The sequence below is a fragment of the Podarcis filfolensis genome (assembly GCF_964270895.1).
Source record: "Podarcis filfolensis genome assembly, chromosome: Z".
In the NCBI taxonomy this organism is placed as follows: domain Eukaryota; kingdom Metazoa; phylum Chordata; class Lepidosauria; order Squamata; family Lacertidae; genus Podarcis; species Podarcis filfolensis.
The window spans coordinates 1,798,973-1,822,918 of NC_139617.1; the positions used below are offsets into that span (position 1 = coordinate 1,798,973).

The following is a 23,946-nucleotide window of genomic DNA, read 5'->3' on the forward strand; positions in this document are numbered from 1 at the left end:
TTCCTCTGTTTTTATTCAATAGTGCACCACAAGGGAATCCAATTTGTTCAGATTCCTCCAATTATGTAATTCCATTTTGAGTCGCGGGCATCCTTGCCCAGGCACGGAGTCTCCGCAGGTGGAACCATAACGGGACGTGTTGCTATTGCCGTGTGGCGAGCACGGCTCTGATAGGGAGCATGACCTGCCTCGCCAAGTTGTGTTTGTGGGGGGTGGAGGAGGTGAAAAATAGCTCTGCCACACCAGGGCCTGTAATCTGGCAGTAAGTTATAAGCTGTCTGACGTGAGAACAAAGCCTCCCGGCAGCACAGGCGCTTGTATTGGCCATATGTTTTATGTGTTTCGAATTTAGGCTGTGAATTCCACCTTTTGAATGTGCAATTCCTCTGCACTTCTAGAAGCAAAAGACACACACTTGTCACTTCCTTTACGGTCCTTGTGGGAGTCAGCTGCTGTGTTCTTAAAGACAGCCAGGTCCACATTCTTTAGCCACCAGCTCTGGAGTAGTCTCAAGTGAAGTGGGATTATTTCCAGAGAGTCGTGTGTTTTGAAATTTGTAGCTTCGTGGCAAAAGGGTGCAAGTAGATAAATAGGTACCGCTCCGGCGGGAAGGTAAACGGCATTTCCGTGCGCTGCTTTGGTTCGCCAGAAGCGGCTTAGTCATGCTGGCCACATGACCCGGAAGCTGTACGCCGGCTCCCTCGGCCAATAAAGCGAGATGAGCGCCGCAACCCTAGAGTTGGCCACGACTGTACCTAACTGTCAGGGGTCCCTTTACCTATATTGGATTGGATTGGTTGTAGGGTTTTGTAAGGCCTTGGGGAAGGGGCTGCTTGTAAGGGGAGAGACATAACTCAGTGGCAGAGAACCTGCCTTGCAAGCCGAAGGTCCCAGGTTCAATCTCTGGCATCGCCAGGTAGAACTGGAAGAGGCTGCCTCTTTGAAGCCCATCACTGCAGGGAATGCTGAGCTAGGTGGACCAATGGTCTGACTCTGTATAAGGCGTCTTCCTCTGTTCCTAATGACTGAAAACTGCCATTTGTAGAAGACTGATCTTCACAGAGAGCAACTCCACGGAAGTTGTAAAGGCAGCCTGGTCGGCTTCCAGGCTGAGGAATGGGATCTGTTCCCAGAAAACATTTCCACTGAGGAATTGCCACAGAGATACCACAAGCCGAACGATGGGTTCCCTTTTCAGTTTTATGTGTGCAGAAGTGAAGATGAATGAAGACATTCAGTGGCAAGATTGAGCTTTCTTTTCCTGCACCCTTTTTTAAATGAGAGCTGCTTTGATTTGGGCAATGGTTATTGCACACAGCAAAAGAGAAGTGACTTTGATAAAATGAAACCTAGGCAGGACATTGTGCTGTTCTGCATTCTTGGTCTACGTTTTTGTCTTCTGGAACCAGATCAGATAATTCCCCAACTCACTCCCCCCCACAAAAAAATAAAAAATAAAATTCCTAATAAGCATGTGTGCTTGACTGCACTAAAGTGTCAGCACTGTGAAGCAAAGGCTAAATTAAACAGCCATTTAGTTCATCTAAACAATGTGATCACGTGATAACCTAATCACTTGAAACTTCCATCACAGCAAACTAACTTTTCATCTCCAGCTGCTGGCTGTGGTGGTCATCTGCTTGTCCTGTTTGATTCTTTCCCTGTTCTTTAGGTCTTCCCATAGCTGTACACTCTCCTTGCAGCAACACTGCAGGATGGGCTTTTTAGTCTATACACTCAGTCCTTCTCATGTATCATGAACAGAGCACACCCGAGAACTATGGAAACTTGTCCAATAACAATGGACTACGGAGTCCACAATGCAATGTGATGAAGGACAAAATATGTATGCACAAAGACACCGACTTCTGAATAATCTTAGATACAAAAACCATTATGGCACAGCAGAAACCAGGTGGAACCTGCTTTAGCAATGCAGGTAAGTTCCACAGAAGCTGCATTCCCTCCCCCCTCCAGCTTCTGTTTGATTTTGTGTGTGTTCTACTCCTACTTGGAGAGACATTTATCAGCAGAATTTCAGCCTTTTCTCTCTGTCTCCAGAATGTTTCTACTGTGTTCTCTTAAGGTACCTGTAATTATGTTGTCTCTTTGTATGCTTTTGCTTTTAAATTATCTTGCTGCTGCTGCAAGATACTAATAAAATAAGGTCAGTCGTCTGCGGCAGCCTGAGCTATTTTCAGCTGAGCATTGCCACCTCTGAGGATGAAAAAAACAACCTTGGCTCTTCTGCCGCTGCCCCCACGGAGAGTTCAGTTGTCGTACGTGTTATACTTCTAAGGAAAGATCATTTAGACCTTTTCACCAAGAACAGGAGGATGTTGGGGCCTCCAGGGTAGCAGGGGCAAGGCGGAAGCGCAGCAGGAGGATGCAAGGCACTCCTCTGGGTCGCTGTGATGCAGGTAAACAGAGGGATTCCCCCAAGGCCTCTGTGCAGTAAACAAGTCAGCTAATTGAGCTTGCCTCACTGGGATGAAAACATCAAGGGCACGCTGAGGAGCTCGTCGGCCAGGCCTCTTAATGCGCTGAGGTTATCAAAAGGGTTATCAAATGATAGAGGGAACTCACTGGGGACTGCTATGTAGGGACACAGGTGTCCAAACCCTGTTCTGCTGTGGACTCTGTGCAGTGGCGTAGTGTGGGGGTGCAGGGGGGGCCGGCCGCACCGGGCACAACATCTGGGGGTTAGGGTTAGGGGGCGCAAATCCACGGGTTAGGGGGCGCAAATTACTTGCCTTGCCCCGGGTGCTGACAACCCACGCTACGCCACTGACTCTGTGTGGAACAGGACTTTTTTGGGTCACAACCTAATGGCTCTTTTGAAAACAAGAACAGTACTGTAACATGTGTAGCATTCTAAGATCTTCAATCTTACTTATTTATTAGAAATATTTGTATACCACTTAATACTTAAGATAGCCTCCATGCAGTTTACAAAATAACAAATGCAATGGGTTGTATGCAGTGTTGGTGCTGAGGAAAAAGTTCCGTTAGTGTAAGGAATTTCTTGCACAATGAGCCTTCTCCTCCTGCACTCTGTGGACCCCCTAAAAGTGTTCTGGGTTTTCCTTCAGGCCTCCAGAGCAGATATGGGGATGACCTAGGGAGTTGGGGGAGTCCCTTTGCATGGTCAGGAACCTCTGCACTGTTTTCGGCTAGTGCAAGGATTTAGTTGAATACGGCCCAATATGTATAGATAACAAGCTATAAAACTGCAAAACTGAAATATAGTGCCATATAATAAAACAATACCATCCCACCAAAGCAAAAAATATAGCAACACAATTTGAGAGATCTTTAGAGTCAGGAATCCCTTCGTTCCTTAGCCTCCCTACGTCCTGCCTTACAAAACAGCAATCGCCACACTGGCACAATCGCATCACACCCAGATTCTGCCATACATCTGCACAAATCATACAACACTGAGTACTGAACAAAGACGTACTGCAGAAACACCAGGAGCTCTCCTCTGTGTTACCACAAGTGGATAAGCACCAAGCCATGGCAAAACAAAATACTGACTCACATCCCTACAGAGACTGACAGCAGCTCTCATGAATTCCCGACAGGGAGCCTCTCCCAGCCCTCCCAAGAGATGCCAAGGATTGAACCCAAGACCTTCTGCTTGCAAGGCAGATGATCTGGCACTGAACTTATGGCACAGAGAGACAGAAAGTCAGTGTGGTGCAGTATTTAGAGCGTTGCACTAGGAGAGACCAGTGTTCAAATCCCCACTTGGCTATCAATGTTGAATGTTGGATTATTTTGATTGTTGTTAGCCGCCCTGAGCCCAGCTTCGGCTGGGGAGGGCGGGACATAAATAAAATTTATTATTATTATTATTATTATTATTATTATTATTATTATTATTATTATCACGAAGCTCACTGTGTGTAACTTTGAGCCAGCCCCTGCCTCTCAGACTAACCTCCCTCACAGGGTTGTTGTGGGTGATAAATGAAGATGAGTGGGAGACCTATGAGCCACCTGAGCTCCTTGGATAAAAGCTGGGATATAAATACAATAAAAAAATAAACAAATGGCCTGGTAACATTTTTTTAAATGCCCATTTTCATAGTTAACTTGACCTCACCCAACTGCATTGGTTCCTTTTTATTCTTCTCGTTAGGAATCGAGCAGGAGTGGGGTTGGGAGGTGGAAGGGAGATGGTACTCACAACATCATGCTTGATGATCAGCAAGCAGTAAAATTCGTCAAGGGAACAGCGGCTGTATTGTAGAGAATCCAGGGCACCATCTGTTTCCTTCCTTGGTTGAAGTAACATTTGTACTTGATGATTAAAATGTTAGATGGGCATTTCCTTTGCTTTCCTTTTTGAATTAACCAATGCAGAGCATCACACCACCTCCTAAAAACATGTTTCATTTCATTTTTTAGAGAGAGTCACACAGTAAGGTGTTCCATTGCTTGGGAACCTGTTTAAAGGTAAAGGTAAAGATAAAGGGCGGGACGCGGGTGGCGCTGTGGGTAAAACCTCAGCGCCTAGGACTTGCCGATCGTATGGTTGGCGGTTCGAATCCCCGCGGCGGGGTGAGCTCCCATCGTTCGGTCCCAGCTCCTGCCCACCTAGCAGTTCGAAAGCACCCCTAAGCGCAAGTAGATAAATAGGTACCGCTTTCTAGCGGGAAGGTAAACGGCGTTTCCGTGTGCTGCACTGGTGCCGGCTCGCCAGAGCAGCTTCGTCACGCTGGCCACGTGACCCGGAAGTGTCTTCAGACAGCGCTGGCTCCCGGCCTCTTAAGTGAGATGAGCACACAACCCTACAGTCGGACACGACTGGCCCGTACGGGTAGGGGTACCTTTACCTGTAAAGATAAAGGGAGCCTTGACTGTTAGGTCCAGTCGCAGATGACTCTGGGATTGTGGTGCTCATCTGCTTTACTGGCCGACGGAGCCGGCGTACAGCTTCCGGGTCATGTGGCCAGCATGACTAAGCCGCTTCTGGCAAACCAGAGCAGTGCACGGAAACGCCGTTTACCTTCCCACCGGAGCAGTACCTATTTATCTACTTGCACTTTGATGTGCTTTTGAATTGCTAGGTTGGCAGGAGCAGGGACTGAGCAATGGGAGCTCACCCCGTCACGGGGATTCAAACCACTGACCTTCTGATCAGCAGGGGGTCTTTTCCAGCCCCACCTGGAGATGTTGCCTGGGACCTTTTGCATGTGAAGCACATGTCCTACCGCTGAGCTGCATCCCTATCTCCTGGGTTACTATCCCTAAGTAAACAATTGCCACCGCCTCTCTTTTTTTGCATTTGATTTTCTCTGACCACACTTTTTACAGCCCCCTCCACCCAATTTTACACACACACACACACACACACACACACACACACACCTGTATCTCAGCATAACTCACAAAGTAGACTCTAGCCCATTAAAACACATGGCATAATAAATCGGTTACTCTTTAAGTTGCCACAAGACTGCTGTTTTTAATCTAAACTTACCTTCTTGTAGCTCAGTGATACAGTACCTGCATTGCATGCGGAAGGCCCCAGGTTCAATCCTAGGCATTTACAGGTAGGACTGGGAATGCCCCCTTCTCTGAAACACAGGAGCATGCCTGCCAGTCCTTGCAGAGCAGGGAAAGGGACCTCCGGCCCTCCAGGCCTCTTGATGCAGCCCCTGGGGCCTTTCCCAGGCCATGCTCCTTTCTCAGACCACATCTTGGTCTTCCTTGGTCAGACCACACCTGTGGCAGCGAGTGCGAGAACTTACTTCATCCCTGTGCAAAGCCTTTGAATATAACAGGGAAATGGATGGTGCTTTGAACCCGTTCACATTTGAATCAAGGAGGCTGGAAGGGGCAAGCACCAGGCAAAATCAGTCTGCGCTTCCAGAGATGCTTCTACAAGGGAACTTGTGCAGAGGGTGGACTGGCATCTCCTCAGGCTGGAATCCCACCAGAGCTTCCTTTCAAAATTCTATAGCTTCCCAGTACTCAACGGAACAGATGCATGCAGTTCAGCCATCTCTCCCTCCTACGCAAGCACTGAGAGCTTGGCTTGTTAGGCTTACCGGTAGAAGTTTCAAGCAGCTCACAGAACAAGAAATAGAAATACTTTATTGTCACTGTACCGCCTGTTTAAGGGACGCAGGTGTGGTTTAGACAACACCTTTACCTTTACCACCTGTTTACAGTGAGATTAAACAAGCCCCCCCCCAATCTCTCAGTCCTTGTTACACTATTGAGTGCTGTCCTACGACCACCAACCCCAAATGTCAGCTGCAATGTTGCTGTCTTCCATTCAGCAGCCTCACGGCCCATGGGTAGAAACTGTTCTTTCACCTGTTGGTGTGGCTTATCATGCTTCTATATCTCCTGCCCAAGGGCAGGAGATTAAAAGGATGCTGGCCAGGGTGTGAGTCATCCCTGAGAATGTTCCTCGCTCTTCTGAGGCAACGGTCTCCTGCGATGACAACTAGCGGACTCAGGGGACAGCCCATGATATCGTGTGCTGTCTTCACCACCCTCTGTAGGGACTTCCGGTCCATGGCTGTCGAACCAGCATACCACACCGTAATACAGTATGAGAGAACACTTTCTATCGTGGACCGATAGAAGGAAATCATCAGTTGCTGTCTAACATTGTTCTTTCACAAGACCCTAAGGAAATGAAGTCTCCGTTGGGCCTTCCTAACCACCTGGGCATTATTGACCTTCCAAGTAAGGTCTTCACTAAGATGGATTCCCAGGAATTTAAAGGAAGAGACTCTCTCCACACAGCCCCCCCCCCCGATATACAATGGGGCTAGCTCCCCTCTCTTCCTCTGAAAGTCCAGCACCATCTCCTTTGTCTTGCCAATGTTTAGGTGCAGATTGTTCTCTGAGCACCATGTGGATACCTTGTGAACCTCCCCCCTGTGCACAGATTCGTCTCCGCCTGTAATTAAACCCATTATGGTGGTGTCATCAGCAAACTTAATAATTGCAGTAGATGGGTCAGATGAAATGCAATCATATGCATACTGTGAACTGTGAAATAGAGAGTATCAGAAAGGAAAGGACTACGCCAGCTGCAGAAGGTAACTATTTTGCACATATTCCATGGCTACAGAGTAGAAAACATCTCTCTGGCTTAGTGTGAGCTCCTTGTGGTTTTCAGCCCTCTCAAATCCAACTTGTAGTGCCGTGATCGAATGGCAACTTGCAAAAGCCTGAATCTCTCTCTTTGAAGGAAGAGTTAGATGCTCGTCTCAGCTGTGGAAGTGAGGTTTTGTCTTGTGGAAAAACCTGAGTTTTAAATATTCTAATTGTCTGCTATAAAACTCTGACTTCCTCCCTGAGGGAGATGAGTGACTTTAGATCATTAACTCCGCAAGCCTCCTTGATGATTGCCATACTGTTTGCAAGTGACTTAATCAGGATGGGTTGTCTGACTGCCCCATTTTAATTTTATTGCCCTGATTAAGTTTCCTTAGCTGTTATGTGTTGCTTTTCCAATTCAATTAAACCAGAATCCCCTTCCATTACTCGGTAATACTGGAGTGCCTTGGTGGGATCAGGCAGCACTTGGTATTTTCACTTGATACCAACTCCCTGATCACAAACCCTGGCTGCATGGAATGAAATCTGTGGGAGCCTAAATTAAAATTGCAGAGCTCCAGGGCTGCAAAATACTCCATTGGTCTTTTGTCTTCCGGCTGCAAATGTATTGGTATTTGGCACACTAATCAAGCTTGCTAAATCATCTTCTGCAATAATGCCCCCAACATTTGTGAGTTTGTTGCTGTCTCCTTTCTTCTGAGTCACTTTTCTGGCATGGGAGGAAAGCCATCAATGAAATCCTATGAAAGAGGAGAATGCAATATTATTTATTATTTATTATGTATTCAACAAGTTAGCCTCCCCCCTTTTTTCTACAAAAGTAACTTCCAGCACCTGCCTTTACTGCACTCTTTTTGGCAATGGCTTAAAACATTTTTGCTTATGCAAAGCCTATCCAGACACATAGATGTTTATGCGTTTTAATTTACTGTTAATTCTAATTCTAATTATTTTTAATTTTTTATTGTTTTTAACTGTTCTTTATTGATAACTTTTAATATTTTTTATAAATAACTGAGCAGTTTCACTACAAATAAGTGGTATATGAATTTTGTTAAAGAAATTAAATTAATGCTTTGTAAGGATGAAACTGGAGTATTGTGTGGAACACCTTTGCTAACCCAGTTCCAGCTCCCTCTGCACATATAACAAATCCCACAAAGGCTTTAACAGAGAACTTTGCATGTCAATCCCACCTACCAGCACCTGACCAAAGCCCCCTCCATTTACACCCCCCTCCTCGCCATTCCCCCCAAGGCTCACCCCGAACCCTTCCCACCCCTTTCGAAGGAGGAGATACTTCACAGAGGGCACTTCATACCTTTCCCAAGCATGCCTGCTGTTCCTCAAGCTGAAGTTGGCTGTGATGACACCTTACATTTTTATGCTTATAGGAAGATAACAATTCTGCTCTAACAATGTTTTCCCTCACAGAAGAGCTATTTAAACAACCGTCCCTGGTAGAAGCTCCTTGTAACTGAACCAACAGTGAAGCATTGTTGTTATTTACTACTACTACTACTACTACTATTACTATTTCAGTGACTGACTTTTCTACCAAAGGATTCTGGCTATGTCACAGGAACAGCGATGCAAATGCTTTCCATAACATATCAGTCGCATTTTACAGATGACTATAATTTTCCAAATGTCAGAGTTCTTCTCCTAGAGGAGCAAGCATTCCAACAAGCAAAATAGATTTGCCTCCTTAATATATAACTGTGCTGGCTTTCCACCTCCCTGCCTCTCCCAGTCACACACACATATATCCCAAATGAAATATTTTGTGTGCTATATTATTAATCAAGGAGGCATGAAGATTCTTAGGAGGGCAACTGGATTCTTGAAAATGAAAAGCGGCCACACTCCTCATTCTGTAAGCTGTTTACTGTGGGGTGGCAGATTTCACAGGCTTTTGCAGGGCACATTCCACCAAAGTATCTGATTGCAGCCTGAAACCAATTCTTGCAGTTGCTTTGAGATAGCATCAGCGTGGTCTGTAAAATATTTCTGTTTGGGTCACAAGGCTGTCCTGCATTCTGAAGTTACTCCAGCAACTCTCGTCTAGTACTGTTGGGTGGTTGTAGGATGAGAAGGCTCAGTCCACCTGGGAGGGGTTTAATACAGCAGCTGCTGATGGTGGTGTGGAGTGGGGTGTTTTCTGCAGAAAGCTTTCTACCACTGTATTCTTCTCTGGTGAGAATTTTTCCTTTTTTAAAAAAAAAAAGTATTTTGTTTAATAAAATGAATTCAGAGTCGTGGGAAGAGGCAGGCCAGGCGAGTGAAGGGCTGGGTGATTTCCCACCCTCTCTTGCACCGCTGTCTCCCAGAACCAGGAGGGGAGTGAAGAGGTAAGAGCAGAGGCAGGTTTCCCATAGGTGCAGTCTCTGGCTGCATGCGCACATCCATCCAGAGGGAGGTACATAAACTGGGGGGGGTGGTCCCCTGTTGCTGCAACTGCTCCATAGAATGCAGACCTGGGAACAGCTGTCCAGATGCTAAATGGGTGTGCATTGGTATTCAGAGCCATAGAAACTACTGTTAATTGTCCTCTTTTGACAAGAAAGAGTTGGCTATTAGTGGTGTGTGTTCCTTTGGCTGGGGAGCATCCTTGACACTATGTCCTTTTAAATGTGGGAGTAGGGAATCGTCGTTTAATTTTATTTTTGATATTGTTATGTGCTTTGTGTTTCTGTTCTGTATTTTTTTGTTGTGACCTGCCTTGAGATCTTCAGGTGAAGGGCTGTATGTAAAATAAATAAATAAATAAATAAATAAATAAATAAATAAATAAATAAATAAATAAATTTAAACGCTGTTCCATCTAACTTGGTTTTGACCACATTGAGTGGCAGCGGTTTTCCAGGCCAGGGTCTTTTCCCAGTCATACCTAGAGATACCAGGAATTGAACCTGGGTCTTGTTGTTTTTTGCATGCAAAGCACATTTTCTACCCCTGTGCTACAAATACTCCTGAGGAAGATGCCTTAAACTGAGTCCAGCCAGTGATCCAGCTATATCTGCATTGTCTCCACACTGACTGGTGGTGGTTCTCTGGATTGTCTTCCAGCTCTACCTAAAGGTGTCAGGAATTGAAACTGGGATCTTCTCTGTGCAAAACAGGTGCTTTATCAGTGATGTGCAAACTAAACTAACTAAGGCCTTTCCTCATAACGTAACTAATTGGATACAATACTTGTCAAACTGGTCAGTTTCAATTCTGTAGTTAACCTTTATGTACAAGCTCACAGCTTTTCAGGTGTGCTGAAACTGAAACGTGGTGTTCCCTCCATCCCTTTTAATAATTGAAAACAATGTAAGTGTATACTGTTGCATTGTCCTGTCTTTTTCAGTAAAAATCATTTCCAGCTTGGAATTTGCTTGAATATAACATTTGCACCACATCAGGCATGCTTTATCTATTCCCTTCTTTGTAATCAAATGCTCCCCTTCTGCTGCCTTTGATTATTGAAAGACATTTTGAGAGATAAGGCACATTAGAAAACATTGTCTAATTGTTTTTTAAAACTCAAATGTTTTCTGGAAAATTCACCTTGCTCGCTCTGTGTCAAAAACTGTTTTTGAAAATGTCCACCACTTCCAGAGAGAGTTGCTATGCAGTGTGAAAAGAGCATGGAATAAACTCCCAAGGCCCAAAATCTTCCTGGCTGCATAGAATGGCTTTGGAGCACAGGCATAACCTTTGAGATGAACCTGGTAGCACATCTAGTCCTTTAGCAGAAAGCACATTTCCCATTCACTGCTTTTTAACAGGACAGCAGCAGGGCTGAGGTTCAGGTTGTAACACAATACCTTAATTCCCTGGATGCTAAGAGCAGCAAATGCTAATGACTCCTCAAAGGTACTTGGCATTTATGTTCACTAAAAACATTCACTCTCTCCTTAATGGGCCATGACTTCAAACTGGGACTTTTACAAGTCTCCTGTGCCACTCAGGATGGAGATGGGAGCCCACCTGATTATGCCTGCAAGGAAGTGCTGCTGCTTTCCCCTTGAGTCCATATGCTTGACCTTGAAAACAGGAATCAATGAGTGTGCAAAGAAATGCATTGTGTCACTGTGCATTTCCACTGGGTATAGTAAGATACAGAGTTGTGCCATCATGTATTAATTATGAAAGGCAGAAAATGAGCTGTGACAAGAGGTTGCTTTTTTCTGTTTGCTGCAAGTAACTCTTCTGCAGAGTTATGCAGCCACTTCCCCCAATTTAATTTTGATATATGTGCCAGATTGGAAGCACAGCTTTAGTGAGTCGTAGGTTGTCTTTAAATATTACTAGCCTCCTTGAATCACAGCTTGGGAGAAAGACAGGATATAAATGCATTAAACAAACAGACAAGAGAACTTAAACCAGAAAGACCAAGAGACAGAGGAAGCCTGTTTATTTGCTTTCTTACACTTGTAAATCAGGTGTGGAGAACCTTTAGCCCTCCGGAAATTCCTGGACTCCCATTTCCCATCATCCCTGGCCACTGGCCATGCTTGCAAAGGTTTGTGGGGGTTGTAGTTCAGCTGCATCTGGAGGGTGGCCAAAGGTTTGCCACTCCTGCACTAAATAAACATACAGAGAGCTGTAAATGCAACACATCACAACAAATCCTGACATTCCCTTCCGCAAAGAGTTAGCATGCTCGTCTCACGGCGCACAGCAGATGTTCCTCATGTACCAAAAAATAAAAATAAAAAAATCCGCCTCAACAGCTCAAGGGCCCCCAGTGTTCATTTGCTCCTTAGAGATAGTATCCTGGTCCTCGAATTAAACCTTTCCTTTCCTTTGTTGTTCTTTCTTGTTTGCTTGGCTCATAACACTGGCATTCGTTAACTTGGAAAAATCCATCTGCATACTTTCCTTAAAAGCCATTTCTACACCAGAGATTCCCATGCCTTTGCTAAGGGGGCCTTTGGCTGGGAGAGAAGCAATTTCTACTGGAGAGCCTCTGCTCCTTTTCAAAATGATTGGTGCTTTTCTCTGGATCCACTGGTGCCTCCCCCACCCCACCCCTGCCCCACAGCCTCCATCCTTCTCTCTTTATCTAACCCAGGGATTGTCAACCTCGTCCCTGCCGCCCACTAGTGGGTGGTAGGGGGGTTCTATGGCACAAGCTGAATCCTCCTTCCATCGAGCACTGGGGGGCGGTAAGGAAATTTTACCATCAAGAAAGATGCATTAGTGGGTGGTGGGTATAAAAAGGTTGACTACCCCTGATCTAACCCCTGAATCAACTTTCTGCCATCGCAGACAACCCCCCGGCTGTAGAGTGAAAAGGTTAAAAGAATTTGAGAGCTATGATGAGATGCACGCTGAATGCATTGATCCTGCCAAAGGACTTGTTTCCCTTTCTGTGTTAACCACTTATTGATTGTCACAATGACCTTTGTCGTTGTGATTTTTTGTTGGCCTCTTTCCTACCACAGAGTCTTGGTTGGGTCTTCTTTGCGCAGACCCAGCTCTCCTACCCAAACACAGAGAGAAGGCAGCAGCTCAGGGGTAAAGCACCTGCTTCGCATGCAGAATTTCACAAGTTCAATCTCTGGCATCTCTGGGTAGGCTGGAAAGACGGCTTGAAACCCCAGGGAGCCACTGCCAGTCCGTGTAGGCAATGCTAACATCAGTGGGCAGCTTCCTGTACTACACCAAGTGAGACCACTGGTCCATCTCTCCCTTTACTGTCTACACCAGGGATAGGGAGCCTGTGGCCCACCAGATGTTGGACTGCAGCTCCCATAATCCTCAGCCACAGGTCCCCATACCTGGTCTACACTGACTGGCAGCAGCTCCCAAGGGTTTCGGACAGGAGTTTTTCCCCAGCTGTCTTTGGAGACACCAGGAGTTGAATCTGGGGCTCCTACACATAACACTTGTGCTCTGTCACTGTGCTATGTCCTTTCTTCCGTGCTCACGGGGAAAAGAAAATGGCGGCTGCGTCCATGCAATGAGGAGCTCTGACCACACAATAGAATTGTTGCTGTGAGAGCCAGCAGCTGGAGCACTTGGAGTTTTGAATGCAGGAAAGACTGTTTGTGGCCTGTGGGGGGTTTTCTTCCCCTCACAGTAATGCCTGGGAAGGCGGTGAGGGAAAACTGAAAGAGGGACGCTGGCGAAGCCACCCAGCAGACCTCGAGGCTGAGCTACACGTGGAAAAAGAAATGTATGAAACAGGACGTTGAAGTGTTCTGCGTTGTTTTCACAAGATGGTGCCGGGAATACATGGGGAGGAGACATGGCGAGGCCGTCGCTTGTGTGCCTCTTGAGGTGCTGATGGGAGTTGTTGTCCAAAACATCAGGAGGATGCCACGTTGGCTGAGCCTGGCCTAATCCAGCTGCTGTGAGGATAAATTGAGAAAGTCCCATGTGGGCTGCCCTTAGCTCTTTGGAGGGAAGTTCAAATAAGTGAATTTCTTTGACTCATACCTAGTGGGAGGTTAAAATACGTAGGGGTTTGCCTCATATGCTTTCAAACCTCACATGCTGGCTTTCTGCCTTGGTTAGCTAGCTGTCTGCCAGCCGCTTCTCAGGAATGTAACTTGCCCCTTTTCTATGCATTTTCTCCTGTATTTCTGAAATACCTTCCATAGCTGCCTCTCCTTCTGGTCTGCTTCTTCTGTTAAAGCTCATCCAAGCTCGGTTTTCTGTGGAACAGTGACATCTTGAGGTGTGTCCAAGCATTGGCGAAATGGGTGGGAAAGGCTAGAAATATTAAACGTGATTATTTGCCATTTTACTATGGTGGTCTCTAGGGCTTGCTCAGCTGTGATATCAGAGCTCACAGGATTATGCCCCTTCCCTTAGGAGACCCTGGGTTTATTGCTTGTGCTGAATTAACAATTGGTCAAGGATGGGGAAATCTCTGGTTCTCCAGATGCTTCTGAACTGCAGCTCCCATCATCCCATGCCATTGGCCATGCTGCCCAGGGCTGACGGGAGCTGCAGTTCAACCATGCCTGGCAGGTCAAAGGTTAGTAGAGTGTGGGCACAGTGGAGTTGTGCCAAAGCCTTCGTGGAAAGTGGGCTTTGAGGAAGGAATTTGAGAATTAACGATGTGCAGGTATTTTGGAAGGCTGTTGTCAGGGAACTGCCATCGGCTCAGGGGCGAGACGGGAAAAGGCGGGTGGATTACAGAGAGCCCCCAAAGATCGTGGGAAGCAGCACTTCCTCAGTGGAGGAAGGAGAGGAGCTTCAGGGCTTGGAAGATGCAAGGCGGTGCCAGGACACCTTGCCTGAGCAAAGCGGGGAGGAGAGAGGTCCCCCGTTACCCAAGCCTTCCTTGCGCAGTAGGCTTTCGCCCAGAGAGGGGAGGCGCAGACTGGGGGTCAAGAAACTACTCTGCTGGGGAAGATTTAAGGACCACTCACTCTCAGATCCTGCCAGTGAATGAGCAAGACATGGAATAGAGGCACTCTGTATTCTAAAGGTTTTTTTTTAGCACCAATAAGAAAGCTTTAGAACAGACTAGGGAGGCATATTGCCTGATTGCTCTCGAGCAACCACCTCTAACAGCTGTCAACAATACTATGAATGTCAGGTCAAAGCTGCTGGAGTTAGCTGCTGCTGCAGAATGTGGTGGCGACAAACTACCACCAGCATATAACACCTTGCCTCTGGAATTTGTGCTGCCTGTCCATTTGACACATTGGGCCAAGTTCAAGGTGTTGGTACTAACATAAGCCCCTTGGCCTTATCTCTCATACATCCTGTCTGCAGGAGAACCTCTCCTGCAAGTTCTGAAGGTCTCAGAAGCTCACTCTGCAGTAACTCAGGGCAGGGCTTTTAGCGTGGCTGCACCTGTTCTGTGGAATAGCGTTCTGTGCCTAGCGTTCTTGAGCAGAGCTGAGGAAGCTATTAGCAGTGAATCTGAAACTCAAGCCTCTCCCTGCAAAAATCCTGCAGTGTCTCAGAAACCAGTTTTCCTACCCCAGGGTGGGTGCAGCCCGGTGCTGACCACAAGGGTCTTGCCATATTATTCCCAGCTCTGCTCTTTGCCTGCCCAGCGCTGTTCAAAGCAACAGCTGTTCCTCTCCCGCAGTTCTCCTTGACAACTGAATACATATGTTTGCAGCCTGCATAGCTGGTCCCTGGAGCAGCAATCCAGACCTACTTCGGTGCAAGTTCTGCAAGGCAAGTGACTCACCCTTCACAAGCAGACTGGGAAGTGGGTGGTGGGGTGGGGTCAGAATCTGTGCAATTGCTGCAGGGCTGTTGATTTTTTGTTTGTTTGTTTTTTACACAAACTTTGGACTTTGGACTAAACATCATGAAGATTCCGCCTTCAAAACTTGATTTGTGTTTGCTGTGCTGCCTGTAGAACTGTTCTCTTCTGTTCCATTTCGTTTCTTCTTGGGGGTTTTTTTTTTTTTTTTTAGTGTGTCACTAAAAGATGCATATTTGATGGGGAGGGGAGCCTGTGCTGCTCCTTGAGGCATGTGATACATTATTATTCATGGCACACACAAGTACTGTTCTCCACCACATGCGTATGGTGCAGGGATGATGGGCCTCAGGTCAGGGGTCCAGATTAGACCCTCCAGAATTCTCTTTAGGGTGTCTCTAGGGTACCACAAAACTCTCTTTTTTTGCCTTTCCCTCTTTTCAGACCTCTTCCTCTGGACCCTGTTGTCAGGAGTTGGAGTCAGGCAGAGGTCAGCAATAAAACAATAAATGTCAGGCTTCAGGGAATTTGCTTCCTGTGTCAGTGAAGTGAACCCTTTATCCAAGGGAACAAAATCGTAACTCTTCCCTGTAGGTCTTGCCCCAATGAAGGTCCCTGCCTTTCCACTGCTCTGTCAGCCTCTGCACGTTCGGGGGGAGGGGAGCTGGCCGTAGCAGGAGGAGGAGACTCACTGAATTCTTCAGCAGCCTGCCTCCTCTCTGTCTCCTGGCCCTCCTCCTCTCTTGCCTATGATTCTGCACTGCTCTCTGCTGCAGCTGCTTCCTGCTCACTAAACCCTATTGCCTCTTCAGCTTCTGACACCTTCTCCTCCCAGTCTGGTCCCTCTTCTCGCTCTGACCATGCATCGTCGACCCACCACCAGTCCCCTGGCTCTGATCCTTCTTCCCCTGGAGGTTCCCTTGGGGGTTTCCCAGCTGGTGCCTCCCACCACTCCTCTGCATCCAACCAGTTCCTCCAGCACCTCGGATTTGGCAGATGGTAGACCAGGATTACCTTTTCAACAAAGGAACCAAAGAGAAAAAAAAAGCTCTTGTTCTTGTAGTCGGATAAAGTGCCATACACTAATATGATTGTAAAATCTCTCTTTGCCTTCCCTCTTCAGAAACTTCTACTACATCACGATCCTCCGGGACCCGGTGTCTCGGTACTTGAGTGAATGGAGGCATGTCCAAAGAGGAGCAACCTGGAAAGCATCATTGCATGTCTGCGACGGGAGATCACCAACTTCCGAAGAGCTGCCCAGCTGTTACTCGGGGGATGACTGGTCTGGCTGCTCCTTGCAGGAGTTCATGGACTGCCCGTACAATCTCGCCAACAACCGCCAGGTCCGCATGCTGGCTGACCTCAGCCTGGTGGGATGCTACAATTTGTCTGTCATGCCAGAAGAGCAGCGGAACAAGGTTCTTTTGGACAGTGCCAAGGAGAACCTGAAGCGGATGGCTTTCTTTGGCCTGACGGAGTTTCAGAGGAAGACTCAGTACCTCTTTGAGAAGACGTTTAACATGGTCTTCATCTCCCCGTTCACGCAGTACAATAGCACACGAGCCTCCAGTGTGGACATTGACGAAGAAACCCAGAAGCACATAGAGGCTCTCAATTTTTTAGACATGGAGCTGTATGAATATGCAAAAGATCTTTTCCTGCAACGTTATCAGTATATGAGGCAGAAGGAGCACCAGGAGGCAAGGCGGAAGCGCCAGGAGCAACGGAAGATCTGGAGAGCTAAGCAGGTGCACAGCAAGGAGCAGAGCAGCACAAATGCAACAACTGACTACATCGGGAGTGTGGAGCAGTGGCGATAATAACAGGGGGCGAGGTGTGTTTTTAGGGAGATCCAGATTTGAAAAGCCAGTGCAGGGTTGCAAAATAGAGAGGAAGGACAAAGCAGCCAAGTAAATTTGTGCTCCTTTGAGGGCGGGGAATGGATACAAGGCTTCTGGCCTGTGGCCTTTGCCAATGCTTTGTGCATTAAATGTCATGCCCAGTGTGGGTTAACCTCACCTCTATGTGTTTCAGATCTGTCCCTTTCTAAAAACAACAAACCATGCTGGCCTGTTTAAGCAGCAATTTTTCGGAAATGATTGCTTGGGCAAAACCAAACATAAAAACTGATTGACATGGTTAAAGCTGAAAAAGTTGGGGAACTTTTTATTTTAATTTTTTTGAGGTGGGGAAAGTATGCTGTTGATGGGCAGGGCATGAGCTGTGGGTTGCCCATCCACCCATTTTGTCTTGCAGGGCTGGGGATTCTGTGGCCTTACAGATAGTCAAGACTACAATTCCCAACATCCTTGACCCATTGGGCCGTGAAAGCTGGTGGGAGTTGGAGTGCAAAGAGAGATGGAGGGTGGCAGATGTTCCCTGATCTGTAGCCTTCCGGGGAAATCCCCAACACTTTTCTTTTCAGGCCAACTCAGCCCCTTATCTCCAGGATGAAAGCTTTTTCAGCTTGGCATTAGCCATCAGAGTGACGGTCTGTTCCGTTTGGTAGCAGAAGTTTTAATAAGGACTGCGGTGGCCATAGTGAGCCCCACTGAATACTGTTGTTTGGGGGCCACATTTCTGCTCCACGTCATAAGATCTCATCATATGAGGTTGGACAGAAGAACATTGAGGTCCTTTCCAACTCTACAGTTCTACAATTCTTTGTTATACAAGGTCTGTGGAACCTGCCTCCAAAGATAGTTTGGGATGTTTGGGGCAAATAAAACACCCATTTCCCAGAGTTTGGGAGTTCAAGGCATGATAATCACGATTGTGCTTTGCTAGGTGGCTTCCACATGGGAAACACACAACCAGAATGAAGCATCCCATTGGAATATCTCTCACCCACCCTCCGTTATTTTATTTTATTTCATGAATGTATTTTCATAGGCCAACTGCTTTTAGCACATACCAAATATGAATTTTGATTAACGGGGTGTCTGAAGAAGAAAATACATTGGCTTTTTAACAAAGAATAGAAGGGTTTTGTCTATAATTATTTAGAACTCATTTTTTAAAATCTTCCTACTGCTGTTAATGAATTTTAAGCTTGTTTCATTTCATGTTCAATTGGAGTTGAGAATATTCTCTCAATGATCTGGAGGACATTTAGACTAGCTTAATACAACAACAGAAAAATACTGTTACAGAATTACTTTGTGCAATTGAATTGGAATCCATTTTGAAGATGTGGGGATGGGGAGAGAGGCAACTCTTGTATTCCTGTCCAGTTTCAACAACTCTCCTTTCACATATTTAACTAGCAGGATTTGATCATTTTGTATATTGCTGCCCAGAACGTTTTCGATCGAAGCTGTATTTTTTAAAAGAATTTATTAGCAATGGGAGGGGATATGCCTGGACTGGTGGTTTGCTTTTGATGCATACTTTCTAGTATGATGCAGAATTTGAGCTCTCATTTTTGTAATATTTGTGAGCCCATCAAGGAGTCCTAGGGGGTCTCCCATCCAGACACCTGCTAGACCCAGACCTGCTTAGCTCCAGCCTCGGGTGCCTTCAGACTGTGACTTAGGGCCTCGTGGTCCTTCTGAGGTGCACAGAGCTGAGAAAGGGAGAGAGGGCTGAGCCACAGACTGAAGTAGCCATATTTCTTACATTTGGTGCCAGCTCAACACCAGAATTACTCTTCTGCCACCACTTGAAATGCTTGCCCTGTTCTAACAAGGGAAAGTCACGTGCAGAAGACAGCCTGAGTATGGATCTTCTTTGCTGGTTTGCGAACAAGTGCTTAAAGGTATCTAAAGCAGGTAATAAGCATATGAAATTGCCTTATACTGAGTCTGATTATTCGTTCATCTAGCCCAGAGTTTTCTGCTCTGATGGATTGTGGCTTCCCACAGAATCTGGCTGGCCACTATGTGAACAGGATGCTAGACTAAAAGTGTCATTTGTCTGATCTAGCAGGGCTTTTCTCATGTTCTCTTGGGGTCTTTCCCAGCCCTACTGCTTGAGATAGGCGGTGGTTTTTAATGGTGATGGAACCTGTTACCTTTTGTTCTTCCTCTGTGTGGAGAAGGGCTGTATCTCAGTGGTGGAGCACATTCTCTACATGCCAAAGACCTTTGAACATAGGGAGGTCAAAGGGATTAATCTTTGATGCTCTGAAGAAAACTGCCCTTCATGCCGGAGACTAGGCAGTTTTCGGACATGGTGAGTGACTTGGAGCAAAGGACCTCCATCGTGCCCAAACACCACAGAATAGTCCTGTGAGTTAGTCCTCAGGGCATTAGGTCAGCTAAACCTCCCCTTTTTAAATTACTTTTGAGACTGTGATGAATTACGACTAAAGGGATCTGTGTGCCCCCTGAAACTTTCACACTGAATGCAAACCGACTGCTATCATAAGAAGAGACAATTATTAACGATTAACAGAGTGGAAACGAAACAAAAAGCATGTTTTAATTGTCTGCAACGAAGAAAGATTATAAATAAATAAGGGTGCTCTGCTTGTTAAGAATTTTGATTTTACATTGTTTTTAACTCTCCATCCCTTTTGAGGAAGTGCTAGCCACAAAAGTGAAACTAAGCTCTCCAACTGTGTGTAAGAATGTACTTAGTTAAGGAGACAGACACAATTTTTTAAGGCAGTCTGTTAAGGTGGAGAGTGAGTTCTTAATTAGACCAATGGCACTCAGTTTGGAGAAAATACTGTTGAACACCCCATTGACTGTTGGTATCATGCAGCAATTATTGGATGAGCAATCAAAAGAGCTCAGAACTGAGATAAATAAAATGGTGAATGAAAATGTTTCAGAGAAAGGTCAGATTAAAGGAGACATGGAACTTTTGGGAAATAATACTGATAAAAATCTGCCAGAACGTGAAAGTGGAATGGTGAAGTGGGAAGCAGCAGATGATGAAATGGGCCTTCAAACAGGTGCCTGGAGGAGTGAAACAGTCAAGCAATGGAGTTGTGATTCTGGACGACTGGAATGAAACCATTGGCGGAGAGATTAAGAAACATTCTGAGATGGCAGAGATAAGAGTCTACAATTTAAAATGAATTCAAAGGGGGAAACTATCAAGCTTCTGGTGATGCACTTGGAAAAAGAATGGAAGAAGTGGAAATGTTTTACATTAGTAGGATGCCTCGAAATGAAAGAAGTTCTTCTTTTTCTCCTGCTAAACTAGGATGGAAAATTAATGAATTAATGAATATTAATGAAATTAATATTAATGAATATACAATAAATAACTATGGACTGATATTTTAGTATACGATCACAACGGAGAGATTCCTTTATGAATAGAGATTAACGATTTATTGTTTTTTAACTGTGGAAGGGTTGCTGGAATTCCTTGGGGATAAATTCATCACACCGGATTGAAGTCTTGACTTTCAATGATAATAACAATGGGAGAGCCCCCTTTAGACTTTGTGTGGAAGGGGAAATGATTGAACTTGAGGTCTGGGGTTGAAGATTGGGAAAACACCATCTAACAGAACAAGGAGCAGCTGGATATTATCATGGAATACAGCTAGATACCATCCTGAACACTCAGAATATTTTAAACAATATTTATATATATAATTGACAGGCAAAGAATAAGAAGTTTTCTTTATTTCTTTTCTCTTTTCTCTCTTTTCATCTTTTTATTATCTTTATCTTCCTCTCTTCTTTTTCTTTTATCTACTTTGTTTTTCTTTATGTTTTGTTCTGTCCTTTGATGTCCTCTACTCTGGGTTAATGAGGGTGATGGCTGACTGGTGGAGGACCTGCGTGAGAGGCAGGGAAGGGAAGATCTCTCAGAGAGAGAAAAGGAAGCTCCCAGGTGAAAGCTAGGAGGGTCTGCCCCCTTTTGTTTGAGCCGAGGGTTAGGAGGGTCTACTTTTGTATTCTCCCCCTCCCCTTTCTCTTTTCCTTTCCTTTTTTCTTTCGTCGTTGTTTTTATTTGGATTTGGGGGTTTTCTTTATTGTATTGTAAGATGAAAAGTTTTAATTTTAAAAAATATGCAAAAAAGAAATTCCAGGGAAGTTGCTGCCATTCATTGTGGACAATACTGCCCTCTGACTCAGAATAAGGCAACTTCCTATGTGCCACTGAGCTCGCCTGCCTCTTCCTCCCCACTTCCAAATTAGATACTAATGTGTTACAACTAGGTCTGGGATCCCTGAGTTGGAGGATGATCAGGTTTGTTTAACGTGACAAGTCTGCATGTTCCTGCACCTACAAAACTTGGGACCGTTGTCAGATACGCTTCTGCCTACCACTTACATGTGAAGTTTCTCCTAGTGAGCAATGTTTTCCAAGGGACTATAGATGTCCGTAGGTCTCTAAGCCAGCCACTTTTTGCATCTGGTAAGACATTTGCATCTTAAGAGTGGGCCACTGATTGCGTTTACAAACAGCCACCATAAGTTTCCCAAATGTCTAACTCTGGCTGACTGGGGCTGGTGAGAGTTGTCAGCCAAAACCTCTGGACCGCACAAGGCTGGCAGAGGCTGTGCTAGAACTTTAGGGTTGTTAGGAGAAGATACAATTTAGTTGCATTTTCTCTGTTGCTGGGGGACCAGCTGGGAGGCAAGGAACTGGACAATTCAACATGCTGGGACAAGGCAAATCTCTATGCAAAATTTTTGTGAATATGATGGTGATAAAAGAACAGGCTCTTCTACTTGATAGTCTAATGAGAACTGATGTTAATTTTGGTCTATGCACTCAGTAGCTGATTTTTCTTTTAATGCCCTGGGTTTACTTAGCTTAACCTTCCATCTGATCTGCGGGGCTGGAGGCACCTGGGGATGATGTTTCCTTATTCCATGCATACTAAATCTTAACTGGGCTCCTTTTGCACTATATGCCATTTATATGTGAGATTAATCAAGTAAGGCTGGGGGCTCAGCCTATATGAGAGGCTTCACCAAAACAGACATTGCAGCAACAATGCGACCCACGTCTTCCTGCTTCACAGAGCAGCCCTAACCATGGCTGCTCAGAATTAACTCGTGCTGTGTTTAATGGAGCCCACACCCAGGACGTGGCTGTAGGGTTAAAGCCTACCTTATCCAAAGTTTATTGCATCAGGCAATCTTTCAGAGGCCTAGTGGGTTTGCTAAACTTCAAAAATTTAAGAGTGGGGGGGGGGGAGCCAGCACCGGCAAAATGCAAAGAATGAGTGTTTAAAATGCCAGCCTGGCATTTCCAGTGGAGTTCCTTGCTTTTCACAGGGAGGGACAATGCGCTCTTGAAACCAGAGGGGGCTGCCTGTGCTGGGTGTCGGTTTGAAGCACCCTGCCTGATGTAGGAGATGCAACCTCGTTTTTATGCTGTGCTCTGCATGGTTTACAAAATAATAAAATACTAAACCCTTTCCTTTACTTTGTGTATACTGTTTGTTGTATATAAGGGATGTGTGCATATAAGGATTCAATTTTGTCATAACCACGCGGATTCAGTTGCTTTCCACTATAGGCCGTTATCTTGCTGTGTAGTTTTATGATGACAAAAAAGGGGGTATGGGAAGGAAAGGAGTTCCATTGACTTTGATTGTGTAATTTAACAATAGAGTTGATAAAATAAACATTAACTGCAGTCCTTTGTTGTGGGTTGATTATTGAAACGACTCCATCTGGCTCTGGGGTTGTGTTCCGAATCCGCTTTTCTAATCTCACAGCCTTCTTTCAAGGAGGTTCATGTTCTTTTCTGTGCTCAAAAGAATCAAAAGGAGTTTTGCTCTGAACTAACAAATGGAAACCTACCAAAGGGGCGGGGGGGGGGGGAGAGAATGATGGCATCCAACACAGGAAACTGCCATATACCAAGTCAGACCATGGCTTAGCTCAGTCCTGTCTAAAGCAGGGTTGGGAATTGTTTGTGACTCCCCAGATGTTGCCAGAGTCCAAATATGGCCTCCACATTGCTCAGAGGACACTGCTTCCCATCTCTGGATGCAAATTTAACACCTTTGCAAGGAGCCCCACCTGGAGACACTGTCCTATTCCACTTTTTGGTGTGCCTCCATCTATAATCCAAAGTCTGGGGAAACTGTATGAGGGCACTCCTGACAAATTTCTGACTTTAGGAAGTGGACCAAGCAGGGGTGGCATTAGAAGATGGCTCAGCAGCGTGCCATGCTTAATTCCACCCCCCCCTTGCTTGCATGGCAGTTTGATACCCAGTAAACAACAGTGCTAATGAGGTCCCAGCCTCCTGACACCTTAATTTTCACAGAGGTTAGACATTGCTTGATTGCTTGCTTGTTTACGTAGGCCTCTTCCATACTGCTCCTGAAAATCCACATTTTCCAAATCCATTTTGTGCATTGTAGCCTTCTGTGGTTCCATACCAATGGGGGTTGTTTGCTGTTCTTGCATTCTGTTGTGCAAGGGCCATAGGTTCTGCCTATTTCAGATCCTGAGTCATGTTGCTCTTTGGAGAAAAACAACACCCATGGACCCTTCCCAAACAGCCCATGAAACCCAATGATCTTTCTATCACTATTTCTGGCAGAAATGAGAACATGTGCATTCTGTTTGTAGGAGACAGACTGAGGAGTAAATCTGTAGATTAAGATTTAAACTACCTATCCCACATGTGTGGGAGAATTACAAAAGAAAACAGGTTGTGAAAACAGGCTTTTTAGAAGAGTAAAACACTTGATGTTTTGTAGCTTACTAAAGCTTAGGAACAAGGTAATTACACCTTTTTATCCCTTTATT

The 23,946-nt window shown here is 45.5% G+C and overlaps 2 protein-coding genes across 2 annotated transcripts in view; both read left to right on the forward strand.

The window, feature by feature from the left end:
- The window catches only part of HS6ST2 (heparan sulfate 6-O-sulfotransferase 2), a 148,808-nt gene extending 125,986 nt beyond the window's left edge, over positions 1 to 22,822 (forward strand). Inside the window, exon 2 of the mRNA XM_083595464.1 lies at positions 16,383 to 22,822. Within this exon, the coding sequence (XP_083451590.1) occupies positions 16,383 to 17,082 (700 nt within the window). The 3' untranslated portion in view covers positions 17,083 to 22,822. The remainder of the gene's footprint in view (positions 1 to 16,382) is intronic.
- Positions 1 to 23,946, forward strand: part of KLHL13 (kelch like family member 13) — a 1,461,558-nt gene that overhangs the window by 783,865 nt on the left and 653,747 nt on the right. The window lies entirely within an intron of this gene.